This window comes from Thalia democratica, chromosome 9, assembly GCF_965202585.1.
Source record: "Thalia democratica chromosome 9, ktThaDemo2.hap1.1, whole genome shotgun sequence".
Taxonomy (NCBI): domain Eukaryota; kingdom Metazoa; phylum Chordata; class Thaliacea; order Salpida; family Salpidae; genus Thalia; species Thalia democratica.
In genome coordinates, this window is record NC_139173.1 from 13,355,633 (window position 1) to 13,381,028 (window position 25,396).

At 24.8% G+C, this 25,396-nt stretch overlaps 1 protein-coding gene across 1 annotated transcript in view; it reads right to left on the reverse strand.

Annotated features, from left to right (window-relative positions):
- Positions 1-752: 752 nt before the first annotated feature.
- Positions 753-25,396, reverse strand: part of LOC145844023 (uncharacterized) — a 39,995-nt gene continuing 15,351 nt past the window's right edge. Inside the window, exons 9-17 of the mRNA XM_082951341.1 lie at positions 25,259-25,322; positions 21,680-21,873; positions 12,267-12,329; positions 11,611-11,740; positions 7,321-7,410; positions 4,727-4,889; positions 3,222-3,455; positions 2,991-3,163; positions 753-2,567 (exon numbers count right to left, since the gene is read on the reverse strand). Coding sequence (XP_082807467.1) covers positions 2,143-2,567; positions 2,991-3,163; positions 3,222-3,455; positions 4,727-4,889; positions 7,321-7,410; positions 11,611-11,740; positions 12,267-12,329; positions 21,680-21,873; positions 25,259-25,322 — 1,536 coding nt within the window. The 3' untranslated portion in view covers positions 753-2,142. The remainder of the gene's footprint in view (positions 2,568-2,990; positions 3,164-3,221; positions 3,456-4,726; positions 4,890-7,320; positions 7,411-11,610; positions 11,741-12,266; positions 12,330-21,679; positions 21,874-25,258; positions 25,323-25,396) is intronic.

Genomic DNA, 25,396 nt, shown 5'->3' on the forward strand with positions numbered 1-25,396 from the left:
TTACATGTTTCCCATAAAAAACATAAATAAATAAAAAACTAAATACAAAAAGTAGGTAGGTTGTACAAATATATTTATTAATTTCAGTTTAATATGAATAACTTTAAGAATATAAGAACAATTAATTATAAATTTAGGAACGATTGTAAAAATGTACAAAAATATCATTATGTACAATAAAAATAACGCACATTTAAAACTTATAAAAATATAAAATTGATCAAACTAATTTTGTAAAATAAAATACACAGTAATTTATTACTACCACATGGGAGCTTTTACAATTCAACGAGTTTTTTAATAAGCTTATCATTTTAAATAAACATAAATAAAGACATAGTAAATTGTTTTTTTTTTTCATTTTGTTGATAATACAAAACAACTTATCACGAATTTTATAATAAAGTTATAAATAAAAAGTTTTGATTAAAAAAATTAAAGCATGGAAACGATACAAAAATTTAAAGGCTTGTACTTAACTAATTTTATAATTTAAAAAAGTGCAGCTTAAGTAATGCTGAAGGAGTAAGCTAATACGAAAAAATTATACTAAAAATCTAAAATTGTTACACGCTTATATTTATCAATGTAAACTTTATAAATTTATAAAAAGGATTGATACAAAAGGTGCTGATTAAGTTTTAGAAACGTAAATAAAGTACATAAATTTAAAAAAAACAAATTACTTAATGATCAAAAAATTTGAAAAAAAAAATTATCTAGAGAAAGCTTTTATTACATATGAGCTTGAATTTCAAGTAAACTTTACAAGTTTAGTAAAACTTAAGTATCAAATAATAGTTTACAGAGAAAATTACATAAAAGTAAAGCAGGGGTTGATAAAACAAAAAACGAAATAGTATTAATAATACAATACTTTTAACTTGCAATTCTTACACTATCTTTTAATATTCTGACAATCAAAAGCAGATACAAGTTTTACTAAAGCAACATTTTAAGTTTAAAACCAAACTCATGCAAATATGTTTTAGATAATCTATGTACAATTAGCTTATACACAAGTTAGTATACAGTCACAAAAACTTAAAACCATGACACACATCTATAAGTAGTAAACTAAATTTAATTATGTTTCTTTTACTTGTGCATTGACAAATTAATTGTAGGTAATATAGAAGAAATCAAGTCATTGTAGGCATAGTTATTTAAATTTTACTTGTTTTTTTTTGTGTAATCAGCGTTGACTAAACACTGAATTCTAAGCACCTATAACATGGCTTGTTGAAAAACTTTCCAGATTTAAAGCTTTTTTTGGTTTTATAACTTTAATTATTGCCATAGTCACTCAAATAAAAGTAACCATAAGTTGTAGATTTTGTTATTTTATGTTTTCTGTTCGATTGTGTTTGCAGATTTATAAAATTTCCACAATAAAACTTATTTTCAACCTTATACTCTTAAAATAAAAAAATGAATGCAATGAAAATTAATGTTAATAAACTTCGTAAAATTTGTTTTGCTGCTGAGTTGACAGAAATATTGATATTGTCAAAAAAATTAAAAACAAATTGTGTAAAACAAGATAACAAAGGAAAAAAAAACTTTACATGTCAAAACTTAAAAAAAATATTTATAAAAAAAATTGAATTGGCAAAAAAAAATGTAAATATCTTTATTAGCTACCTGTTTCTTTCAATATGATTTAAAACGATATTTTTACCATGCAATTTATCTAAAACATATGATAGTACTTGATTGAAAAAATTATGATTGTTCTTAAATCTTTATGAACTGGCCAAACGAGGCAGACATTGGAAATGTGTATGAATAAAAAATTAACTTAATGGCTGTTAACTTTGCACTGTTTTGACTTAATAAATTTCTTTTTTTTTTTAACATTAAGTTTAACTAAAAATTGTGTAACATAGAAGATTTTTAAAAAATAATAAGGAATTGTTTAGTGTTTCAAAATTTTGTATTTCTTCATTCCAATATTAAAAAAAAAAAACCAATACAAACCTTAAAAAATACAATACTTCTGGTTATAAAAATTATATTCGAAAATATATTTTTAATCTTCTTATATATATTTTACAGGCTTACTAGATAGTTTCAGACGTTAGTTACATAAACTAAGCTAAACTCTTTCAAGAGTATATGATTCTAATGTCAATTTAAAATTTAAGTGCTTTCATTAACAATTTGAGGTGGAACGACATTTAAAGCTAAAGTTGAAAAGGAATTTTCGTATAATTTTTTATCATTTAATTTCTGTGAAAGTAATTCAGTAGGTGGTTTTGTCTCTAAAAGTAGTTTACTACTCTCACTTGATGATGAATTGGTATAACTTTCAATCATACTATAGTTTAATTTAAAATCGTCGTTACTCTGGTCTTGAGATGACAAAAAAGACGAAACTTCACAATCTTGAACAATCCCTTGATCATCCTTCAAACTGACATTATCGTCATTGTAAAATTTGCTTGTTATTTCTAAAAACTTTTCGATTCCTTTTTTGAATTGATAACCTTCGGTGGTTAAAAAGTAATCTCTACAACTCACAAACTGAACTGTAAACTTTCCGTTTACATACGCACGGTTTTTACCTGTAAGTTATTGATATAATAAACTTAAATATTTTATACAACTAAAACACTCAGTTACTTCAAAAAGTTTTATATAGAAGTCTACCTTAACAATATACAGTATATATACTTAACAACACCTAAATACTTAAAATAATTAATAGTAATTTTGAGTAAAAAGTTTAATGATCTTTAAAGTAACTCACTTATAAATTGAAACAAGACATCTTTTAAAACTTAAAACATTTTTTAATGTTTGTTTTGTAAAAAAACTGAAGTTCACAAACTTTAATTATGAGCTGTAAAAAGTGTTTTGTTTTCAAAACTTAACAGAGTAAACTCACTAAAATAGACTATTTTTATAACAATTTTAATCGTGAAGTTTTTGGTTAGCTAATAAATTAGCTTTAAAAGTTTATTTTAAATAAATATAAAATAAACTACCTTGAATATGGAAATAGAAAGCTTCAATATCGTACATAAGACGATAGTTAGTAGTAACATATTTTAAAAATTTTCCTTGGTCGCTTATTTCTACATCTGCATATGGCAGTACTAATGATATGTAACGCTTTTTGTTTGAGTACAAAGAATTTGAAATAAAGGACTCCATATACCTAATAGATATTACTTTTATTCTCAAAACAAAACAGTTTTTTATATTTTATAACTCACATATAAGCAGAATTAAAGTTACCCAACAAGCTAGGATTATAAACGCTTTTAGTTTCATTTTCGTATCTACACGTTTTATTTTGAAAATAATGAGGAAAGACAAATACTACAAATTCAGCTCTCTCATTGGCACTTTGAAGCCATTTAGTGTACCCTTCTATCAAGTCCTGCTCTTCAAACAAGTCAACGATAACGTTAATACCACATACAGTTGAAAAGTATGAACACAGATGTCTGCCAATAATAAATGCCTTAATTGTAACATTTGAAAATATTTTTCTAACATGACTTATTTAGTGTTACACTGTTTTTTTAGATTTTTCAAGTTAAATTAAGTTTGAAACACAGGCTAATAAAACATTAGTCAACAGATATTAATAAATTGATTAAAAAAGCTAAATCATTTAGGAAAAGTAGTTGAAAGCGTAACTTATATTTTCTTATAAATTAACTACCAAGAACTAATTGAAAAAGTATTAATCCTTTTAAACATTTAAGTAATGATATACTAAAATTGACAATTAAACCTTACATAGTTTTTTTTATTATATGACCAATTTATATCGGACAATATTATTAAAATTGAACCTATCTGTATATATTTCATTTAAAAAACCTTAAGTTTACTTACTTTGAAATTATTTTAGTAAAATAGTTTAAAATATCAAAACATACAAATAGTATCCATAAAAAAATTGTTAAATTACAAGGGCACTAAGCGTGAAAAAAGTTTTCTATTTTTATAGACTATAAATAACCATTTTTATAGATTTTTATGCAAAATCTATTGAGCTTTATAGAAGGGAAAGGGTCAAAATTGAGCGAAGACAAAATTGCACAAGGGCACAAAAATACTTTTGCACGAAGACAAGTTTGCACGAAAATAAAAAAAACAGAAAAAAAAACTAGATAGAAGATAAGTTAATAAAAAAACAAAAAGAAAAAAAAAAGTTACTGACCGAGGGTAAGGGGTAACAGTAAAAGTAAAAACAAAAATATAAAAATAACAAACTAAAATTATTACCATAATAAAAATAAATAAACAAAAATTTATTAATTAATTTAAAAAAAAACTACCAATCGAGGGTAAGGGTTAGGGGTAAAAGTAAAAATAAAAAAATGTTTTAATAATAAATATTACTTTAAAAAAATAAGTTATCGACCGAGGGTAAGGGTTAAGGGTAAGAGTGATAGTAAAAGAAAAAAAAATTAAAATTGATATAAAACTAGATAAAAAAATTCAACCCGTGCAAAAGTGTCTTCGTGCAATTTTGTGTGCTCGTGAAATGTTGTCCCCCTGTGCAATTTTTTACGCACGAGCAAATTTGACAGCTACCTTTATAGAATAACATATGTTTTTTTTTTAGTTTTAATTACTTAACCGAAACTTTTGAAACGGACTTAGTGCAATTAATTGTAAAAACATTGTTGTAAGTACAACACAAACGAAGTGTAAATTTAAATTTTATATTGTATGATTTATTTGTCTAACTAACAAAAAATACCTTATGTTTTCTGCATGAGCATCCCTTAACTCAGAGCTTCGGTCATCATTTTGCCATATAAGCCATATTGTGGTTGATTTCAGTACAATATCATTGAAAGTTTGCAAATCAAGCCACTTACTCATTTGAGGAGGCAATCTATTACTAATTTTGTAACACAGCCCTGGTATAAAATAATTATTAATTAGTATTTAAAATTCAACAACTTTGGATTAGTAGCGAAAATAAAACTTAAAAAATACCTGAGTACTTTAAAATAGCCTAGTAAGAATGATTTAACAGCTAACATTTAAATTTAGTTTTGCTTAATAATTTGACATAATAATAACGTAGAATTACAATAATTAAAAAAAAAGTTACAATAACTTAAAAATTATAACTTTAATTTGTTTTATCAAAACTTTAATTCTATTACCACAAACCTTAATTAAAGCATTCCTATTAAATTTTGTTTATAAATTTAAGTAAAACTGACTGAAAGCTGAAAGCAGAGCAATGTAAAAAATTTACTCATCATTAAAACAAAAAATATAAAATTAAATAGTAGACCACAGTCCAGAAATTAAAAAATATTAAAAACTATATTAATTTTATCTCATTTAACTTTTAACAAAAAAACCGGCTGAATGTGTGGCAACACTGCTTTAATAACACAGTAAGATAAAATATTAACTTTTCATTCGTAAACCTTGGTAAATATTAGTTATTTATCAAATATTAGTGTCAAATTTTGCGAATTGACAAATATATCAAAACATGAGAAATAGTTTTAAGTTTTTATTGTTGTTAAAATAAATTAAAAATAGGTTTTTACTAATACAGGGTTGCCAAAGATTGTTTGAAAAAATTTTCAAGGTTTTATTAATTTTTTCAGGTTGTTGAAAGTACATGTTTTTTCGTATATTTTTAGTATAAAAGTAAATCTATTGATAAGTACAGGTAATGGTATAAAAGTATTGAAAAGATACTGTAATGCTACTTTAAATATGTTTATAATAAAAAAATTTATACAACACAAAAAAAATTATTGTATATGATAGATTTTTAATATGTAGTCTAAGCTTCCTTATTTAAAATGTAAAAATTGACTAAGTTTCCAGTTTTTTAGTTATTTTTGTTTAAAATTCCAGGCTTTACAGTTTTTCAAGATTTTACAAGGTTATTTTTGCTTAAATTGTTGAATACCAGGTATTTCCAGGTTTCCAGATTTTTGACAACGCTGCTAGACAAATTAATAACAAAAAAAATTTAAAAATGTTAAAGAATATCTAAAATATATACTTTTAGTTCTAGAAAACTAAACTAGAATAGTGATTTTAATAAATAAATGTTTTTATTAAGGAAATACTTATATACAAAAGTCTGTTTAAATAAATTAATAATTTGTAATTCAAAGCCATGATCAGTCTTTAGTGATAGAAAAGTGACAATTAAAAAAAAAACATTAAACATTTTATTTCTAGCTTTAAAAATGCAAAAAGTACTAGCTTTAAATGATAGCAGTAAAAAATAAAGGAGTGCGAGTTATTTTCAACTAGAAATTTTGAACTAAAAGTTTTGGTGAGAGAAAATCACAAAGCTGTGAGGCCAAACAGGTTTTAGTTCCATAGTTTCTCTTTAATACCACTTTTTTGCTGAACTAACACAAAAAGCATTTTAATTAAAACAAAACAGCTAAAACGGATCGATCCTTTTTTAAACTTTATCAAGGCTGGAAATAAAAAAATTAAAGCCATCAAATAACTTAGATGCCTATAAAATGATTTAGACGGGGAGCTACCGTTAGTGTAGTGAATTAATAAAAACTCGTCAAAAATTTTCACAAGTAGTCACTTATGCACATATACTTTTAAAACGGGCACTCGCTTTATATGTTTTATATGTGCTTTCACATTTTAACTTTGTGAAATTATTAAAAAACTATGACTAAATAATGCTATAAGTAAGATGCTTGAGATTAGGACTAAAATATAATAATAACAAATTATACAGTATCCTTCTTTTATTACACTGACATATGTTTCTGTGTGTTAAACGAGTCAACACATTTCAACGGAGTACAACGTTAACTCGTTTAACACACAGAAACATATGTTAGTGTAATAAAAGAAAGATACTATATAAATTGTTATTATTATATATTCCAGTGAACTAGTTTCGCTAGGATCTTTTATTAACAAACGCTTAAATTTATATTTTTAATATATAGACTAAAAATATATAAACTAATAAAACTAGATATCAATAATTAAAATATAAACCTTGTTAGGACTAAAAAATACAATTTTGTACGGGATTTTGGTTAGGATTATCTCTTGCAAAAGTCTTTCCCAAGTTTAATACAAAGTCTAAAAACTTTGTGTAAAAATATAAAAACACACTTAAAACATTTAAAATAGTTTCTTTTTACAAAAAAAAATTCATTTAGAAACTTGAAATGATCGATTTATAAAAATATCTAACGCAATTGCATTTCGCTAATTATTTAAAACATATTGATGTTAATAGAGTAAAATAATACTTGGTTGTTTTAAAGTGTAAAAGCATTAAAGTATAAATCAGTTGTAAAGATACATCAAAAACTGGTAACTAACCTTTCTTCCATATGCAGAAGAAGAAAATAACGAAAAACATAGCCAAAGTCAAAACAACAACTGCAACAACTGTTAGTGTAGCTATTTGTCCTGTGAAATATTAAGCTGTTTTAAATATCATTAAAAAGTGCTAGGAGTTTTATGTATTAATAACACTAGTTAAGAATGATAATTTATTTTTTACATTAAAACATATACCTTGAAGAAAAAATAGACTTTTAAATTTAAATTTAAAAGAATGAATTTGATAATACTAGAAACAGTAAGTCAAAATAAGTGATAAATAATAAGAAATGTCTAGATCTAAAAAGTATTAAACTAAAATATTTTATAAATATAAGATTTATAATATAATAATTACAAAGAAACTCTGCATTAAATTTTTTTTGAGATACCCTTATGTTTTTCTTATTGAATTAGTTTCACACAATCTTATTTCAGGGTTGCCACAAAGTCAGGAAACAAAGGAAAAAAAAAGACAAAAATCAGTAAAAAATTGGGTTTTCGAAAAAAATTCAGGAAACTTGATACAAACATGTTATTAATAAGAAAGTTTATCATCACTAAAAACTGCATTTTGCTAATGTTATTTTCTAAAAAGATTTGCCTTTGCAATTCATTAGTTTTTCAGATTCTTGTTGAGTTTTTAGAATAAAATAAAATCTTTTAAAATCTTAATTAATTTTTTAAGTATTTGGTTATGTATTTTTGAATCAGTTTTAGTTAATAAATTAATTTAGAAAAATCAGGAATTTTTTATCAGCTCGATCTGTGGCAACCCTGTTATTTAAAAAATTAACTGTTAAATTAAAACTTTTTTTTTTTCTTAAAATATTTCTAAATACCATAATAAAGACTAGAAAAGCTACCTACAGAATCACAATACAGTTTAAAAATGTTCTTAATACAATAGAGTTAAACATTTAAACTTAACATTTTTAATAATAATACAAAAAGGTTGAGATAAATTATACAAATAATTATATTTTAGGCAACTACTTAGTTTTTAACAGTTCAACATTTAGAATTTTATGTAGATAGGCTGTAACAAAATTCAATGCTTTATGTATTAGTTTGAAATAGTGCTGCCGCGTCATGAATTAAAGATTTTTCTTAGACTAGAAAAAAGTTTTCAATTATACAAGATTTATTTTGAAGTATTTATAACTTAATAGTAAAGATACTAGAAACAAACAGCAAACAACAAGTACAGCTAGTGTGATAAGACTATTTTTAAGTTTTGCATGTTTACAAAACATATACTTAATTTTTACCACAGATGTTTTTGTGTTAAAACTTTATTCCGATTAATGAAACTACCTGCTGTACTTTCGATATAAATTTTATCTGGGCCCTTACTTTCAACTTTAACTTTATAAATTACATTTTTAATTAAACAATTACCTTTTAATGGCCAGTTATCTTTTATTTAAGGGCCCAGATAAAATTTATATCGGAAGTACAGCAGGTAGTTTCAAGGATAGATATGCTAACCACAAACATACTTTTAAAAATATAAATAAAAAACAAAGCACGCGTTTATCGGATTATGTCTGGAGCTTTTTTCACAGGTACGGACGGTAAAAGGCCAAACATGGAGTGGAGTATTGTTTCAAAGATCAAACATGCATCCAACGGAGTAAGTAGAATTTTCCCAACTTGCAATACAGAAAGAGCAGTAATTGCAGCAGAAGATAAAGACCTACTTCTGAATAAGCGGCAAAATTTATTGAATATTTGTCCCCACAACCGACGATTCTACTTTAAATAACTCAGTCTACTTATGCACTTATTTATTTCACAACATTCACATTAACAATCACAAACACTTGCAAATTTAATACTTCATGTTTTTAAGCTGCATAAATTATTGATCAATTTGTTAAATTTATTATGACGTAACATTTCTGCACAACTCAATTTAATTTACATTTTAAAAACTTGCCTATTCTTAGAGCTTTTTGAGGTAAGTGTTTGCTTTTATTAAATTTGTAATTTTTGTAGACAATTTTATAATTTTATGTCTTTATTCCACATAAACACTATACATAATCATACATGCTTTTTTTCTAAGGTGTGTTAATATTTTGTAGACTCCGTATATCTGTTCTTAAATTTATTTGAGAGCAGTGAAACGCCGTTAGTCGGAATAAAGTTTTAACACAAAAACATCTGTGGTATATATTCCGATAAGCTTAGCTTATCAGGATCTCCAGGATTTAACGCCTTTTAACGTTACATATTATACTTAATTTTTATTATTTCTTTGAAGTTTAAATACGCCTGTTCAAAATCGCGAGTCAAAAGTAAATAGATAAAACAGATCATTAAGTTAAAAAAGACGTATATGATTAAACAAAATTCAGGTTATAACTTATTTTCAGTACAATTCTTTCACTAAAAAATCGAAAAAATATAACTTTTAAAAGACCAGTTAATTACTTTAATGATTACTTATACATTAACTTAAATATAATTTAAAACAAACTTTAAGTATAAAACTAATAAATAAAGCAAAAAAGAGTCAAACAACCAAAAAAAATTTGTTCTATAAAACTAAGTAACAAACATAAAATATTTTGTATTCAATAAGTACAATATTATCTAATAAATAAAAAGTTTAAATAAATGATTTTTTAGTCTGCACCTGTACACAGTAATTTTAACAAATAGCGAAAATAATCTATAGTTAGGATAATATTTATTTTATTCAAAAATTTTTGTTTTGATAGTTTTCAACAACATGTGAATTTCTTTTAATTTACTGTACAAAGCTTTGAAAATTTTTGGGAGCTACTTGTGTAGGCTATACAACTTAATTAAACTTGCAGGATGATTGATATTAATTAAAAATGTTAATGTAATTTGTAAATTATATTTATACTGATCAGATAGATAACTCATTTTTGGTTTAACAGTTTTCTCATTTATTTTTACTTGAGTACCTTTTTAAAAGTATAAACTTATCTTAATTTAGAAAATATGTTGCTACTGATATTTATTAGTTTAAATATAAAACTTTAAAATAAAATCTAAGTTCATCTTATAACTTTATTAACTATAAAACGCTAAGGTAGGCTAAATAACTATAATAATGTTGTGTAATTTGTTATAGTGTTGTTATTAATTATAAACAAAATATCCAAAATTAAAAAGTAAATTTAAAACAGCACATAAAAAATTTTTATAATCTTAACATTAGAGGTTTACCAACCAAATCATAATGATATTATTTTTTAGATAGTTATATTTCTATAAATGAAATAATTGATAACTTTAGTTTTTTAACCTTAAATATTATTTTAGAATTAGGCAAATAACATGTTTTTCTGAAAATAATAAAAACAGTACAAGTTTATTTAAAAATTATTTAAAAGTAAATGATCAGGATTTCAATACTATAATAAAATTTTAGTTTGAAATATACTTAAATAAGGAACCTGTTCAGTGTTCACAAATTTGCTAAAAAAACTATTAACTTAGATTTTCAAAATATTACTAAAAAACCGTTTACAACTTAATAAAAAAATCCTTAGAACAACTAATCTCTTAAAAACAATCGATCAACATATATTGATTTTTTTAAATAGTTTTGTTCTTAAATTGCTGTTAGTTGATATATATCGAGCTATTTGTAAGAATCAGATAAATTAAGTATACTATTTGAGTATCTAACTACAAAATTATTCGAAAGTCAAACAGAGCTTTTGACCTTTAATGCCTTGTTTTTAAAGTTTTAAAGACCGTACTTTATTTATTACATTTTATAAAATTTGAAGATATGTCAAAAACTTAAAAAACTCTGTAGGAGAAAAAAAAGCTATCAAAAAGTTATTAAAAATCTTGTTTTAATAAAAAAGAACTATTAACCACTAAAATAATTTTTCTAAAGCGATCATCGAAATAACTTATTAAAAGAATAGATTTAGAGAAAAGTTGTAACAATCTTTAGAAATAACGCTCTATGAAATGTGAAGTATAAGCTAAAACCAAAAGTAATCTTTAGCTTTTTTTTAGCTGAAAATAATAAATTCAAAACGCAACTTATTTTTTTATATAAAAACTTACATACAATTGCTTGGGGCCAAAAGGAAGGGTCCTATTAGTACTTAAAAGTTGGTTATGCTTGAAGATGTTTTATCTCAGTTACGAAATAATTTTACACAACATCATAATTCAAAATGATTTGTTTTAATCAATGAAATACTAACAAAACAGTGATAAATATATAATAATTTTGATAATGTACTAAGATAACAATTTTTATTACAAAAGAAAAATTAAACATACTTTTTATTTCATGAGGTACACAATTTTCTGGAAAGTTTTTGCTTATGTAAATATGAGAAGTATCACTCCATGGTGCAGGCAACATTTTTTCTTTAATGTGAGAACCACTTGATTGTCGTATTTCTCTAAACTTTATTATGAAAGAGTATTAAATGTAAACTGTAACAAAAGAATAATTAATTCAATATTTTGTAAGTACAAAACTAAGCATTAAAATATTGGTATATGTAAAACGAAATCAAAAGTATTCCAACAATAAGTTTTGATCTCACAACTTAAACCACCAGAGAAATACTTAAAGTACACTGAAGTTTGATTATCGTTTTAGTAGAAACTTTTCAACTATTATATTATCTATCATATTAAGTTTATAATATTTTACCACAAAGCTACGGTTTGCGGGTAAAGTCGTGACTAAAGTTACTTTTTCTATAGAAGTTTAGAAAAAATATTAGAGTATTACTAATGGTCCTCAAATTAGTATGATATTCTTGATATGCTATAAAAGTGTTGAAAAAATAAAATAATGACTTAAATTAATATTCTTAACATGCTATAAAATTATAAAATAAAAGAATTACTTGAGGTTAGTTAACTATAACTCAAAAAAGGTACATAAATAGTTCCCTGAAAAAAGTTCTACCAAAAAAACTTACTTTTGCAAAATAGTGTCCAGGTTCAGCACAGGGAAATTCCTTTTGAATTGTTGTTTTGTTAAACTGTGGTGAAAAAATTATTAAAATATATTTTTTTTACTTCGCACGTAAACCATTAACAAGTTGATTAAAATTAAAACTATAATTGAATGTTTTCTTAATTGTTTCCCTATTTTAAAACATTTTTTTTAGTTTATTGAATTGCTAACTAATGCAGAAAACTTAGTAGTATATTATTTATTACTCATAAACCTTAGATAAACATGTATCGAAACTTTAAATTTATGATAAAAATTAAAAGAAAAAAAATGTTTACGCTTTTCTGCAATAGTTAAAAAAAAATTAAAGAGTTTTCGTTGTACCTTATGTTGAATTTTTTCACGAGATTCACAAATATATAATTTTTACTAAAAAAGTTTATTTTCTTAAACCAAAAGTTCTCAAAACCTTTTAAAGCTAAAAATTTATGCGCACACTAGACAAGTTGGTGTGTATACTTATATAGACTAAAACTTTTTTACGGTTTAATTACCTACAATAGTAAGTAAAAATATAGTTTGCTTATGAGACCGCTAAAAAATCTGTTTCCATTCTTAAAACAAAACAGCTAGAAAGAAGTCTTTAGTTTATTAAAACATTTTTTATTCCTATAGATTTTTTACAAGTATGTATAATCAAAATATCAAAAGGTAGCGTTTGAATACTAATTAAGATGTTTTTAAGTTTCTATCAAACTAAATTTTAGAAAAACTTTTATTTTTGATTTTCTTAAAAAGTTTCTGTTTGCAGTAATACCGCTTTTATGCTTACTATTGTGCGTACATAGCGCACACTTTGAGAAACACTACCCTAAATTTGTACAAACCTAAATGTAACTTTAAGTTTAATAAACTACCAAATGTAGTTTAAAATAGTTAATAAAACATAATGTACAAAATAATAATAACTATGTTAATTTATGTTAAATACTATAATTATAATTAGTTCAAATAGAAATATCTGTTTCCGAATGATGCTACAAATGTTTCATCGCTTTTCGCAGCTTTTCCGAAATAAAGTTGGTAGAAAATTAACGCCTTAAAATTATATTGTAAACAAACTAAAATTAATTTATTCATGCGAGCTAATTTCGAAAACACAAGTGCACAAGTAAGCTATTGATTTGAGTCCTGGACAAGACGTTAAAAGTTATCCGTGGTGTGCGAATCGATAACCGAAAGGTTCTTTGTGCACCAGGTCCTAGGACCTAATATTTTGACGGTCTTTTTTTTGTCGTTCAATAAACTGTAATAACTTTTAGGTTTTTTTAGGTTAACTCTTTAGTATCTTGCTTTATTGATTTTTATTTTTCTAAAATTTATTTCATAAACAGTGCATAATGAGCTCCATCAGTCAGGGTTGCCACAGATCAAGCTAAGAAAAATTTCTTGACTTCTCTGATTTTTTACAAAAATTTTCCCGACTTTTATAAATCAAACTCTTAATTTAAATTTGCTCTAAAAAACATAACTTAAAACTAGAAACTATATAAAGTTTTCAATCTAATTTTAATACAGATTTAAACAACAGTTTTTCTTTTGCTGAATTCAATCATCAAACTTCCACTACATCACTTAAATGTATCTCAATAAACAAAACTTTTACAATTAAAACCTTGAATTAATAACGAACTTTCACAACTAAAACCTTAAAACAATAACGAACTTTTACAATTAAAACCTTATAAGAATACATAACTTAATCAAACACTGTTTCTTTTTATTACATGTACTAAAATTTATTTTCTCCGTTTCTTTATTAGCACTTCAATTTCTTCATCTAATAAAGATATGGTTTCCTTCATCTGGTTTGATTTTCTTAACAGTTAAAAAAACCGTTTGCCTTATTTTATTTAAATTTTTCTCATCTGCTACCCCTACACTCGATGAAGAGAATCTTTTCTCTAAATGTAGCCACAATTTGGGGGCTTTATTTCTTTCCTTTTCGCACTCATTTATTTTTACTTCCAATTTTGCTTCCTCTGATTCCTCCATCTCTTCCTGCCTTTGTTCTTTTAAAAAAGCTTCATACCTGAATAAACAAAACAACTTCTATATTAAAAGTATGCTTAAACGAATTTTAATCATAAAACATTACTCCTAACACTAAAACTAAAACGTACACTCGAAAAATGCAACATACCACCTGGATCTTGCGACGGCTACCGACATCTGCATATCTTTCGAGACGTTGACTTGATATGATTCTAGTTTGTAAGCATACATGTAATCTTTAATTCTTCTTCTGGATGTAATAGTTTCTTCTTTCATATTGTTTTCAAGCAGAGCTTTGTTAATAATAAACCCTCGTTCGACCTCAGCCTGGCCATTGTACAACACAAAAAGTGATTGCAACAACTTTCCGAGAGAAGAATTGGTAGGAACTTCCAATATTTCAAAATAGAACTGGTCAAAACGATCTTGACTTCGCTTGAAGTTCTTGAAATTTAATACATGCATTAGACAATTTATCAAAGTTCTAAATTGATCAATGCTAGCATCACCTTCAGTGTTGGAGCACATTTCTTGCTTAACATTAATTGTGACTCCTAATTTTAAAGGCTATGCGGATTTAGGCATGACATATTTTTTATGAATGTAATTCCAAAAGACCTTCTGCTCTGGAGATTTTCAACCGCTCTTATAACAAATGCTCTACATTCTTTATTGAAATTTAAGACCTTTTGTTCCTCAACTAGGTCTTTTTTCCTTAAAATTGAAAGCAAATTGGTTGCAGCACAACCAAGATCAAGTACAGGTTTTAGGGAAGCTTGATCATTCAATTCAATCTTGAATAACTGGGGAAGGCAGAGGTTCGAAACTATCCCGTCTTTTTTAAAGATACACAGCAATTTAATTACCAAGCACGAAATATCCCCATGCATAAAGGCAACAATAGGCTGGGTACTTTGGTACAATGTCAAAAAAGGTTGCATGAGAAATGCTATATAACTAAAGAAATTCAATACCTAAACGTTTAATAAAAATAATAATGATTGTGCTAAGAATTATCAAATATCAAGATTTAAGTTATCATTTATTGCAATAATGTTATTGACCTTGTAAGTTAGAAGAAATTTCAATATAAATATAACAGAATTGTGCAAACAAAAGGTTTTGATTTTAAAGTGTCTCTATTTAGTTAAATTAACGATTTTGTTTCCTTTAATTGTATTTAAGTTAATTTAATGACTACTTTACATTGATTACTTATTACTCTCATTGAGCACTTGATTAATTTAAAATTTTGTTGTTTTAAGTGTAAAACTGTTTATACTTTAAGTTTGGAAAAATATTACTTAAAAAAATAAATCTACTAATATTTATTTAATATGCAGGTAGTGATGGTATATATTTACTGTTTTTTTAAATCAAAAACAAAAAAAAAAGCAAAATTTAAGATTTATAATTAAAAATCACAAAACAATTAGTATTTGTTTAATTTGTAGATAGTGTTCGCAGTTATTAACTATATGTTAAAATTTGAAATCAAATAAAAGTTTAAAACAAAAAGTAAAATACAGTTTATAGCAGTGGTTTTCATCTTTTAAAAATCTGTGCACAGTAAATTACTTAAAAACAAATTATGTGCATAGTAAATTTCTGAAATATAAAATATGTGCACACTAGACTAAAAAAATACAAATTATCATTAAAAAACTATTATTATATGGTTTAAGCGTCTTATCATATAAAAACGTGTCTAAAACTGTTACATTTCATTATTATTAGCTTTATCTAAAAAAAACTTAACCTCACTAAATTTTTTGTGCACAGTTAAATAATTTCTATGTACACATGCACAGTTGCACATCGTGGGACCACTGATTTATCGGCTAACCTTACGTCTAGTTCTACAATGGAGAAACAATATGCGACATAGTACAACTTTTTCTACTTAGAAAAATCAAAACATCGAAATAATTAAAAACGGGATTTTAGTAACTATAGAGATGATGCCCTTGCAGTCATACAAAGTTAATATCTAAGAAAGTTAAATCGAAAGCACTTAGGTAATACTTTAGTACTTTGGATTTTAAAATGGTAAATAATGGTAAATGCGGGAGTATTACAAACCGGTTTTCTAGACAGGAAACTAAATCTTAATTATAAAACATATATCCTATTTAGAAAACAAAATTCTACTACTCACGACAAATTTTAAAACGATTCCTCATAATAACTAATAAAAGACTTAACAAATTACCGAGTAACGTGTTAACCAAATAAATAAAGACTACAAAATAGCCACCACGTCCTCTAGTCATAATTCACTTTAGTATAGCAAAAACAAACAAATATAAAATACTTTAACTTGTTTCTACCAACTGTGACCACAAAAATAAGTAAGCAATTTTCAAAACTTATCAATCATGACTACAAAATATATATCTATTTAACAAAATATTTTATAGGAATACATTAAAAATATATCATGCAGTGGCATGGAAAAGTTAAAAACAATAAATCTTAGTCACAACAACAAGATATAAAACAATTAAACTCTTAAAAAAATAACAAACCTACGATTGTAGAAACGAAGAATGCCCACTAACTATTTACTGCTTAGCAATCAATTCCATTTACGAAGTCACGTAAAAACAGATGTCAAAAAAGACACAACACATATTTATCAACTACATATGGGATTCATATTTTATGAACAAAAAATACGAGTTAAAATAAAATATGAAAATACTTTGCTAAAATAAAACAAAACCAAACAATGCTTAAAATTTAATGTTTCCTCTTTAAAAAAAATGAGTTATAAAAAATAATCAAAGAAACACTATTTAATAAAAGAAAGATAACAACTATTCCTCAACAACCAAAAAAAAATTAAAAAGAATCAAATTGATTTATAAAAATAAGCAACGAAACACTATTTAATAAAAGAAAAGAAAGATAATAACTATTCCTCCTCGATCAAAAAAAAATTTTAAGATTCGGTAACTACGGTCATAGGGGAGAAAATTTTCCCAAAAACTAACATTGAACCTTGTTTAAAAGCTCGAATTATATACTATAAAATAGCATTTATATAAACAAAAATCTAGTTTTATTATCATGATATACTTAATTTTGTAAAAAGTATCCGATACAAACGTATGGACTGAAAGTTTTTCATAGTCAGTTTTCTCGAAATACAAAAATTCACTAAAATTCAATATTCTCTTTAACTTCCTGAGTTGGAGACTTCAAATTTTTAGAAAAAATAGTAGTTTTATAAAATTTTGTGTAAAAGAGGAACAAAAAGGCAGGTAGATTAAGGTAAAATAAACATAACATATAAAGTTAAAAGTTTAGTAATTGACTAACTTATTTTTTTTTTAATTATTCGAAAACCAAAGGAGAAAATAGGTTTATAGTGAAATAGTCGTTTTTTGCCTTCCATAAAAAATTTAAAGAATTCACTGATTTTGATTGCTTTTATCTCAAAAGTCACCTTGAATATTGTTGAGCGGTTAAAAGTGTCTGATAGCTAAGATTAAACTATACAAAACAAAATCACCTTATTTTTACAAATCCCCTATGGCCTTTAAATAAGAACAACAACAAATGAAACACAATATATAAAACTATTGTTATAAGCATTTTTTAATTATGCAAAGTTAAACGAATTATTTTTTGACTATATACGTTATATTTTTTATGTGTTTATATGTATAATTTGAATAAACTTTGTTTTGCTTTAACAGTACTGCAAAAATCAGCAAAACATTGTCAGCAATATCAACAGTTAGTTGCTATATTAAAATAATTATTTAGGTCTGTAACGTTTTAGGTTATATAGAAGCATTTTGAAGTAATTAGTTGGAAACACACAATTTAAGTAAGCAAAAATAAAAAATGGTTAGAGCCATCAAAAAAATCAGTCTCAGTCTTTTACAAACACTTCGAAAAGATCTTTCATTTATTAAAAACAAACATTTTCAATTCTGTAGAAAACAAAAAAAATATACTAGCAACTAGAGATATTTAGATATCGTAAATTAGATGTTTTTAGTTAAAAATTTAAGTAAAACTAAAAAAAATAATTAATGTTTTACTAAAATACTGAATTTTATACTTTTACTTCAAGATTAAGGGCATAGGGGGGGGGGGGGGGGTAAACACCCTTTTTTGGTTTTTTATCTTATTTTATATAGTTTTTACTAAGCTACAAGATGCTTTTTACAGATTTAAAAAATTCAAAATAATTTTTTAGATATAGCCGGTCAAAGTCGGAGGCTACAATAGGATCCTTATGGGAGGCGCAAACTAAAACGGCAAATAACTAGAAATTACTAAAAATCTATCTTCTCCTACATTTTTTGAGATAACTACCTCAAATTTTCAGGAAATGTTCCTTGCATGATTTAGAAAATTCTGTCGGAACAGAATTTAAAAAAATTTAAAAATAAAAATTTTATAATAAAAAAACTAAAAAAAAACTGTTTTTTTTGTTTATTTTTTATATAAAATTTTTATTTTTTAATTTTTTATAAATTCCTTCCTACAGAATTTTCTAAATATATCAAGGAACGTTTCCTAAAAGTTTGAGATAGTTATCTCAAAAAACGTAGGAGAAGATAGATTTTTAGTAAAATAGTCTATTTTTGCCGTTTTAGTTTGCGCCTCCCATAAGAAACCTATTTTTACCTCCGACTTTGACCGGCTATATCTCAAAAATTATTTTGAATTTTTAAAATCTGTAAAAAGCATCTTGTAACTTAGTAAAAACTATATAAAATAAGATCAAAAACGAAAAAAGGGTGTTTACCCCCCCCCCCCCTATGCCCTTAATAGAACAGTTATATTTGAGACTAGTCAGTTAAATTTGATATATTTTTTTTTATTTGAGAAACTGAGAAAACAAAACTTTAGATAATTTTTTTTGTTTACTGTAATTAAGAAAAACCATTTTTATAAACAACAAACAATTAATAATCCCCTAATATTGTGGTCGATAAAGAAAAAAAAAGTTGATGACATTTTCAATTTTTTATTCAAACTATTCCTTAAAAACACTGTTTATATAAATTGTTGCCTTAGTTTTTTTAATCCACCATTGTTCTGTATAGTCTAAATTAGTTCTTATAGGGCTTTATAAAAACTAGACTGTGTATGCATTTTCAATCTGTTGTGGTATTTTTTCTTGTGAATTTTTTTATAACGTATAATTAGAGCAAATTGGTCTTTTATTTCATGGTTTAGTTTAGTTTTATTTCTTTTGCATACGTTTTTGTGGGCATTCCACCTCTTAGTAAAGCTGTTCATAGTTTGTCCAATGTATAAATTTTTGCATATGTTGCAAATGTTTTTTTTTTCTACAGAATTGAAAATGTTTGTTTTTTAATAAACGAAAGATCTTTTCGAAGTGTTTGTAAAAGACTGAGACTGATTTTTTGATGGTTGTAACCATTTTTTATTTTTATTTAGTCAAATTTTCAATCCTTTCTGGTCTTTAGAATCAAAAGAGGCAGACTACCTTCATCCCATTCTAATACAATTTAAGTAATATTTAAATTGATAAACATAAATTTTCGGGGTGCAGAAGTATGCGAATTAGTTAAGTTGATCACATAGTATTTATTAGATAAGGAAAACATGTTTTAGTAAAACAAACTTCTATTTGGTTTTATAGAGACTATGGCTTAGTGATCGCATAAAAAAAAGACAGTTTCAGTTATTGAGCGGCTTTATTTAGACTTACAAAAGTGTTCAAAAAGGTTGAATTTAAAATAACCATAGATCCAATCTTGTGGGACTGATTTTTTGGATGTAGATTCAGACTTTTACAACAACACTTATGCATGCACATATAAAATCATTAATTTCAAGCTACGTATGTCAATGTAAAGTCATATCACCCTCAGTGTATGTTAACAATCAATACCAAAATCCTTCACCAAAAGATTAAATCAACACCTAACTATAAAAACTATTTTAACAGAGCGAAAGAACACTACCAATAAGCGTTAATCTTAGTCAAAGGAGGTCACGAGCATGAGTTCTACGCTTCACGCCACCATATTGTTCATTGATCGAGACGAAAATTGGTAGACGCTTATAAAAAAACAGTTAGCCAAAATGTTGGCTTAAAGCACCAATGCCATAATATTATAAACAGAAACTGTTAAAATTTCGTACTTATGGATGCCAAGCTTGAAAACCCAAATAATTTCGCACAAACAGAAAATATTAGAAGATTTAACAGAAAAACAAAGCTATGCAACTGCAAAGAAAAGAATATGTTCGATGGAAATTGCTTACTAACAAATTTAACCTGTAGAGGGACAGTGGTAAAAACTTAGAACTTTTAGCAATACGTAGATTCGTCGGGTTTAACGTTTAAAAGTAGACACAGTATATACAAACTTAAAATAACCTTTAAAAATACTTGGGATTTAAAAGATAAAAATTTATATTTTTAATTTAGGTGATAAATTTTTAGTACGGACAAACAAAAAAGGTACTTAAAACACGACTACATTGTTTGTAATGAGGAATTATTAAATTTAAAATTAAATGACGGTTTAATTTAAAATATAAAAAAAAACTTTTTGGCAGCTCCCAAAGTTGTTTAAACTTTTTTTTCTGAACATTTATGCATATCTATTATGTCTTTTTTTAAACTGATTAACTTAATGACGTAATAATACTTGTTTTTTTTTTAACTAAATGCGTACGTTTTGATTTATGTTATGTTTTGTTGACTGAGGGTTTTGCCAACTTTCAAAAGACAGTAAAACAATTAGTTGTTTCACAAAAATAAACGGGCCTAAAATTGTTTTTATAATTGTTATTAAACTTATAGAACTATCAATTTCTTAAGAAATATTAAAAGTATAAAAATAAAATAATTAAGTGTTTTTTACGAAAACTAATTTCATTACAAAAAACTACATGAAAATAATGGTTTAAATTTTTCGAACCAGTTTAAATAAGCTTTTTGTATGACTTTTGTATTGCTTCGAATCCTGGTAACAAATAAAGGCGTACTTGAAAATCGAAATTGTATATTATTTTACCTTTCTAACAAACTTTAACTGTTAAAATTGTAGTTTAATAGGTATATTTTCCTTATACTAATATATTTGAACATATTCAACTTATCAGCGAGATGATTTTTTGATAAAGATTCCAAAAAAATTATTGTTGACATGAAATTGAGCAAGTACTAAGGTTTTTAATATTTTTTTCATTGGTAAGCAATACAAAATCTATACAGATAAACAAAACACTAATACATTTTGTTTTTCATATTTTTTATAGGTTTTCTTATAACTATCATAGAACTAAAACAATTACAGTTTATTTATAAGTTCGCTTAATTTTTCTACTAAATTTTTAAAAACTATAAGCCTAAAGATTTAAAGTATAAGTAAATACCTCATGGCTGGAACGCACTTCTTCTCCGTAAATTTTTCTTTTTGTAGTTACGTTGTTTTGATATTCTTCGATGCTTAAATACTTTACGTTAAGCCAATAATATTGTATTCCAAATGATTTTGGTGCTTCTGCTATTTCAACCGTTAGTTTGTTCGCCTTGTTTGTTTTCATTTTTGGTGCAGTGGGTTTCCAAGCTACAACAAAGTAAGTATGCAATAAATATTTTAATTTCAATTATACAAAAAAGTGACTAGTTGAGAACTTACATATTATATGATAGATTATCTACAGTTGTTAGTTAGTATCTCTAAACCTAATGCTTCTGTAAATAAATTAAAAAACTAAATAAAATATTATCACAAACTACTTAATACAACATTCAAAAAATAAATTTAAGTAGAAAGAAGCAATTACCATCAAGTACTTAAGTCATAAAAAGAAAAGAAAATTGAAAACTTAATTTATACAGTATGTATTCAGCATTTTTTAACTGGATTTGAAACAGTATTTTTAAGATCTATTTTTGGTTTTACATATATTAAATTAATTTTAGGTAGAATATCGTCTGTAAACTTATTATTAAGGCTGAAATCTTTTTGTTCCCTATTTTAACAGAAATGAGCTAGAGATGAATTTTAGATCAGGGTTTTCCTTTTTTTTTTTATAAAGCCCCCTTTAAAGAAATACAAAAGCTACGGGCTCCTACCCTTAAATACGCCTAAGACCTTTTTTTTACTCTTAACCATCAACTCAAGAATATCTAAATATCTAGTGTTACAAATTATGGTCTTGCGGCTCCCCCTTTTACAGTTATGTTTAAGTCTTAATCTAAAATTTCCATACAATATCTAGCATAAGTCTTAAAACTACCCTTTTATACGCCTAATTTTATTTTTCTCTTCACCATCAAATCCAAAATATCTAGTGTACTTTCAGTATATGCCCCCTATTGCCCCTTTACTACTCATACCCCCACCCCCTTTGCAGCTTATTGCCCCTTTTTGGAAATCCTGTTGTAGATAAGCACAATGTAATTATTGTAGAGAAACTTTTATACAACTACATACCTGAAACGATAGCTTTATAGAACGTATTGTATTTATACTAGAAATCAGTCGAATCATTTAAAATGTAGTAAACTTATACAAATTATCACTAAAATATCAATCTTCAACAAAAATAAAGTGAATAAAAATAAAAATATACAATGAAATTTTTTGTTTTTATATACAAGGTCGCCAAATGCTTTTGGAAAATTTTCTCCAGGTTTTTAAAAGTACACATTTTTGGGTCTATTTTTAGTTTAAAGTTAAGTTTAAAGTAAAAAACTGTGTTAAATAGTACAAAAACATTGAAAACATACTGTAAAGCTACTTCAAATGTGTTTTTCAATATAAAAAATCTTTGTTGATGACAAATTATTTTTATCTATATGATAGACTTTTTGTGTTAAATCAGTTTTTTTTTTACTTAACATGTAAAAATAGTTTTAAATTGCAGGTTTTTCCTGGTTTATAAGTGATATTTTTCAACATTCCAGGTTTTTTAGCCTAAATTGTCAAATTCCAGATTTTTAAAGGTTTTTCCAGGTTTCCAAGTTTTTGGCAACCCTGTATATATTATTACTATAATAAACATATTTGATAAGTTAAAAATCTATTAAACAACTGTCAAACTAAACTTAGTAAGTTAGCCTTATATTTAAGTCTGAATAATATTTCTTATATATAAACACTTGCCCTTTAGCTTGCATGTTTTTTTCGAGAATGCATAAAAAATTTCATCGAAACAGACATTTATTTTACTGAACTGAATTCTGATATTCTTAAATTTAAGTGCTTGTAATAAAAACTATAACTAATAATAAAAAGCTTGTATAAAAACTAGCTTTTTCTATATAAGACTAGATATTAGTGATTATTTTTTATACTAGTATAAAAAACTAATAATGCGTAATAAACACTGTAAATTTAAATAAAACTTTCAAAGGTAAAAGTATAACCTCCTTAAGACATTAACAATTTTTTTATAACATTTTTTATCTAAGTTATTCGATTGTATTAGAAATCTTTAGGGTTATTGTTTAAAAAAAAGTTTTTGGGTAAAAAGCTTACAGTTTAAATTGAACATATTTCTTAAGTTTTAAAAGCTGTTAATAAATTGAACATATTCTAAGTATTTTTAAAGCATGGTAACTACAAAGATATATTTTTTTGTGACATATTTAGTTAAACTATTTTTAATTTTTTTAGGTAATAAAATTGGAAGAGAAAAATTAATAATCATCTCTTTACTTTCTTTTTAATTTATTTCTATCTAATACCATCAAAAGAAAAATAATCAGTAAATAAATACAATTAAAACTTATAAATATACATATTTATGATGTTAAGACATTATGATAAATACTTAATTATAATCAGATTTAAAAATAGCACAATTTTGAAAAAGTTTAATTGTAAAATATATAATTTAAGTTTTAAAACATGTGTTGGATATTTTAGCTAGGATTTGTTTAAAAAGAACTTTTGTCATAATTTTCTATGTTTTTTGAATTTAAGTACCAAACAATAATAAGTTCTTCAGCTTTAAAAAAAAAATTAAACGTAAGGTCAAACTTATAAACTTTTCGAAATAACGATATCAAACTGATAATAAATAAAACATTAGTAACATCACGTTTTAGTCTAAATCTAAATTAAAGAATTGAACATGAAACACATGCAAGTTCTAATGTCTATATGATTTTTAATTAAACTGTTAAAAACCATTATGCATTTAAAAAAAAAACTCTACCTTTATATTTTTTAGATCACTTAAGTTTTAAATTGTTATAAAACAAAGCCTTTGGTTATAAAGAGTAATTTTTTTTTAGATAGAACTATTTTATTGTTAAATTTTATTCTAAAGTATAGTTTATATTTAATTTTTATCGCTTGTTTATTTTAGATTGTTTTAATTATAACTAGTTTTATTAGTATACCAAATGTATATAGCATAAACACTTATTTAATTTAAACATTCGATTATTACGTCATTTTATATTTTTAAAATTTATACTACAGTATGATTTTATTTCAATTTGTATTCATTTTACCTTAGTAAAATACTATTTCTTATGAGCCTTACTACGAAAGTACTAAAATAAATTTAATAAAAATTAAATGTATTCTGTTATATTTTTTAAATAATTTAAACAACGATATACCAATGAAGAAAAGTTTAGAAATTGACGTATTTTTAAGTTTTTTTTAAAGCACTATTAACTTAACTTTTTCATAATGATTACAGTTATTTATTACAATTTTTATTTATTTTAACTGTATTATTATTAATAATGGATTTACTAATATGTTATAAAAGGCAACAAAAGAAATACCTATAAATAAATAATTTATACTTTAGAAAAAAAAAAGTATTTTTCAATATCTATACAAAACAGTTAAAATTAAATTAAATTTTCAAATTAAACTTGTTGGTTCTAACACGATAATTTTATATAATATATACCTGCAAAATTAACTTACTGATATAACTAAAAAAGAGTTATATAATATTTGTTAAAAATTTATTACATACTTAATACATTAGAAGCAACTTCATGATACAACTTGAACAAAGTTTCAGGACAGTGAACTTCGACCTGAAGAAAATAAATCATTTTTCACATACTTAATATCTTACATATATATCTTAACAATAAAGTTTATAGTTAAA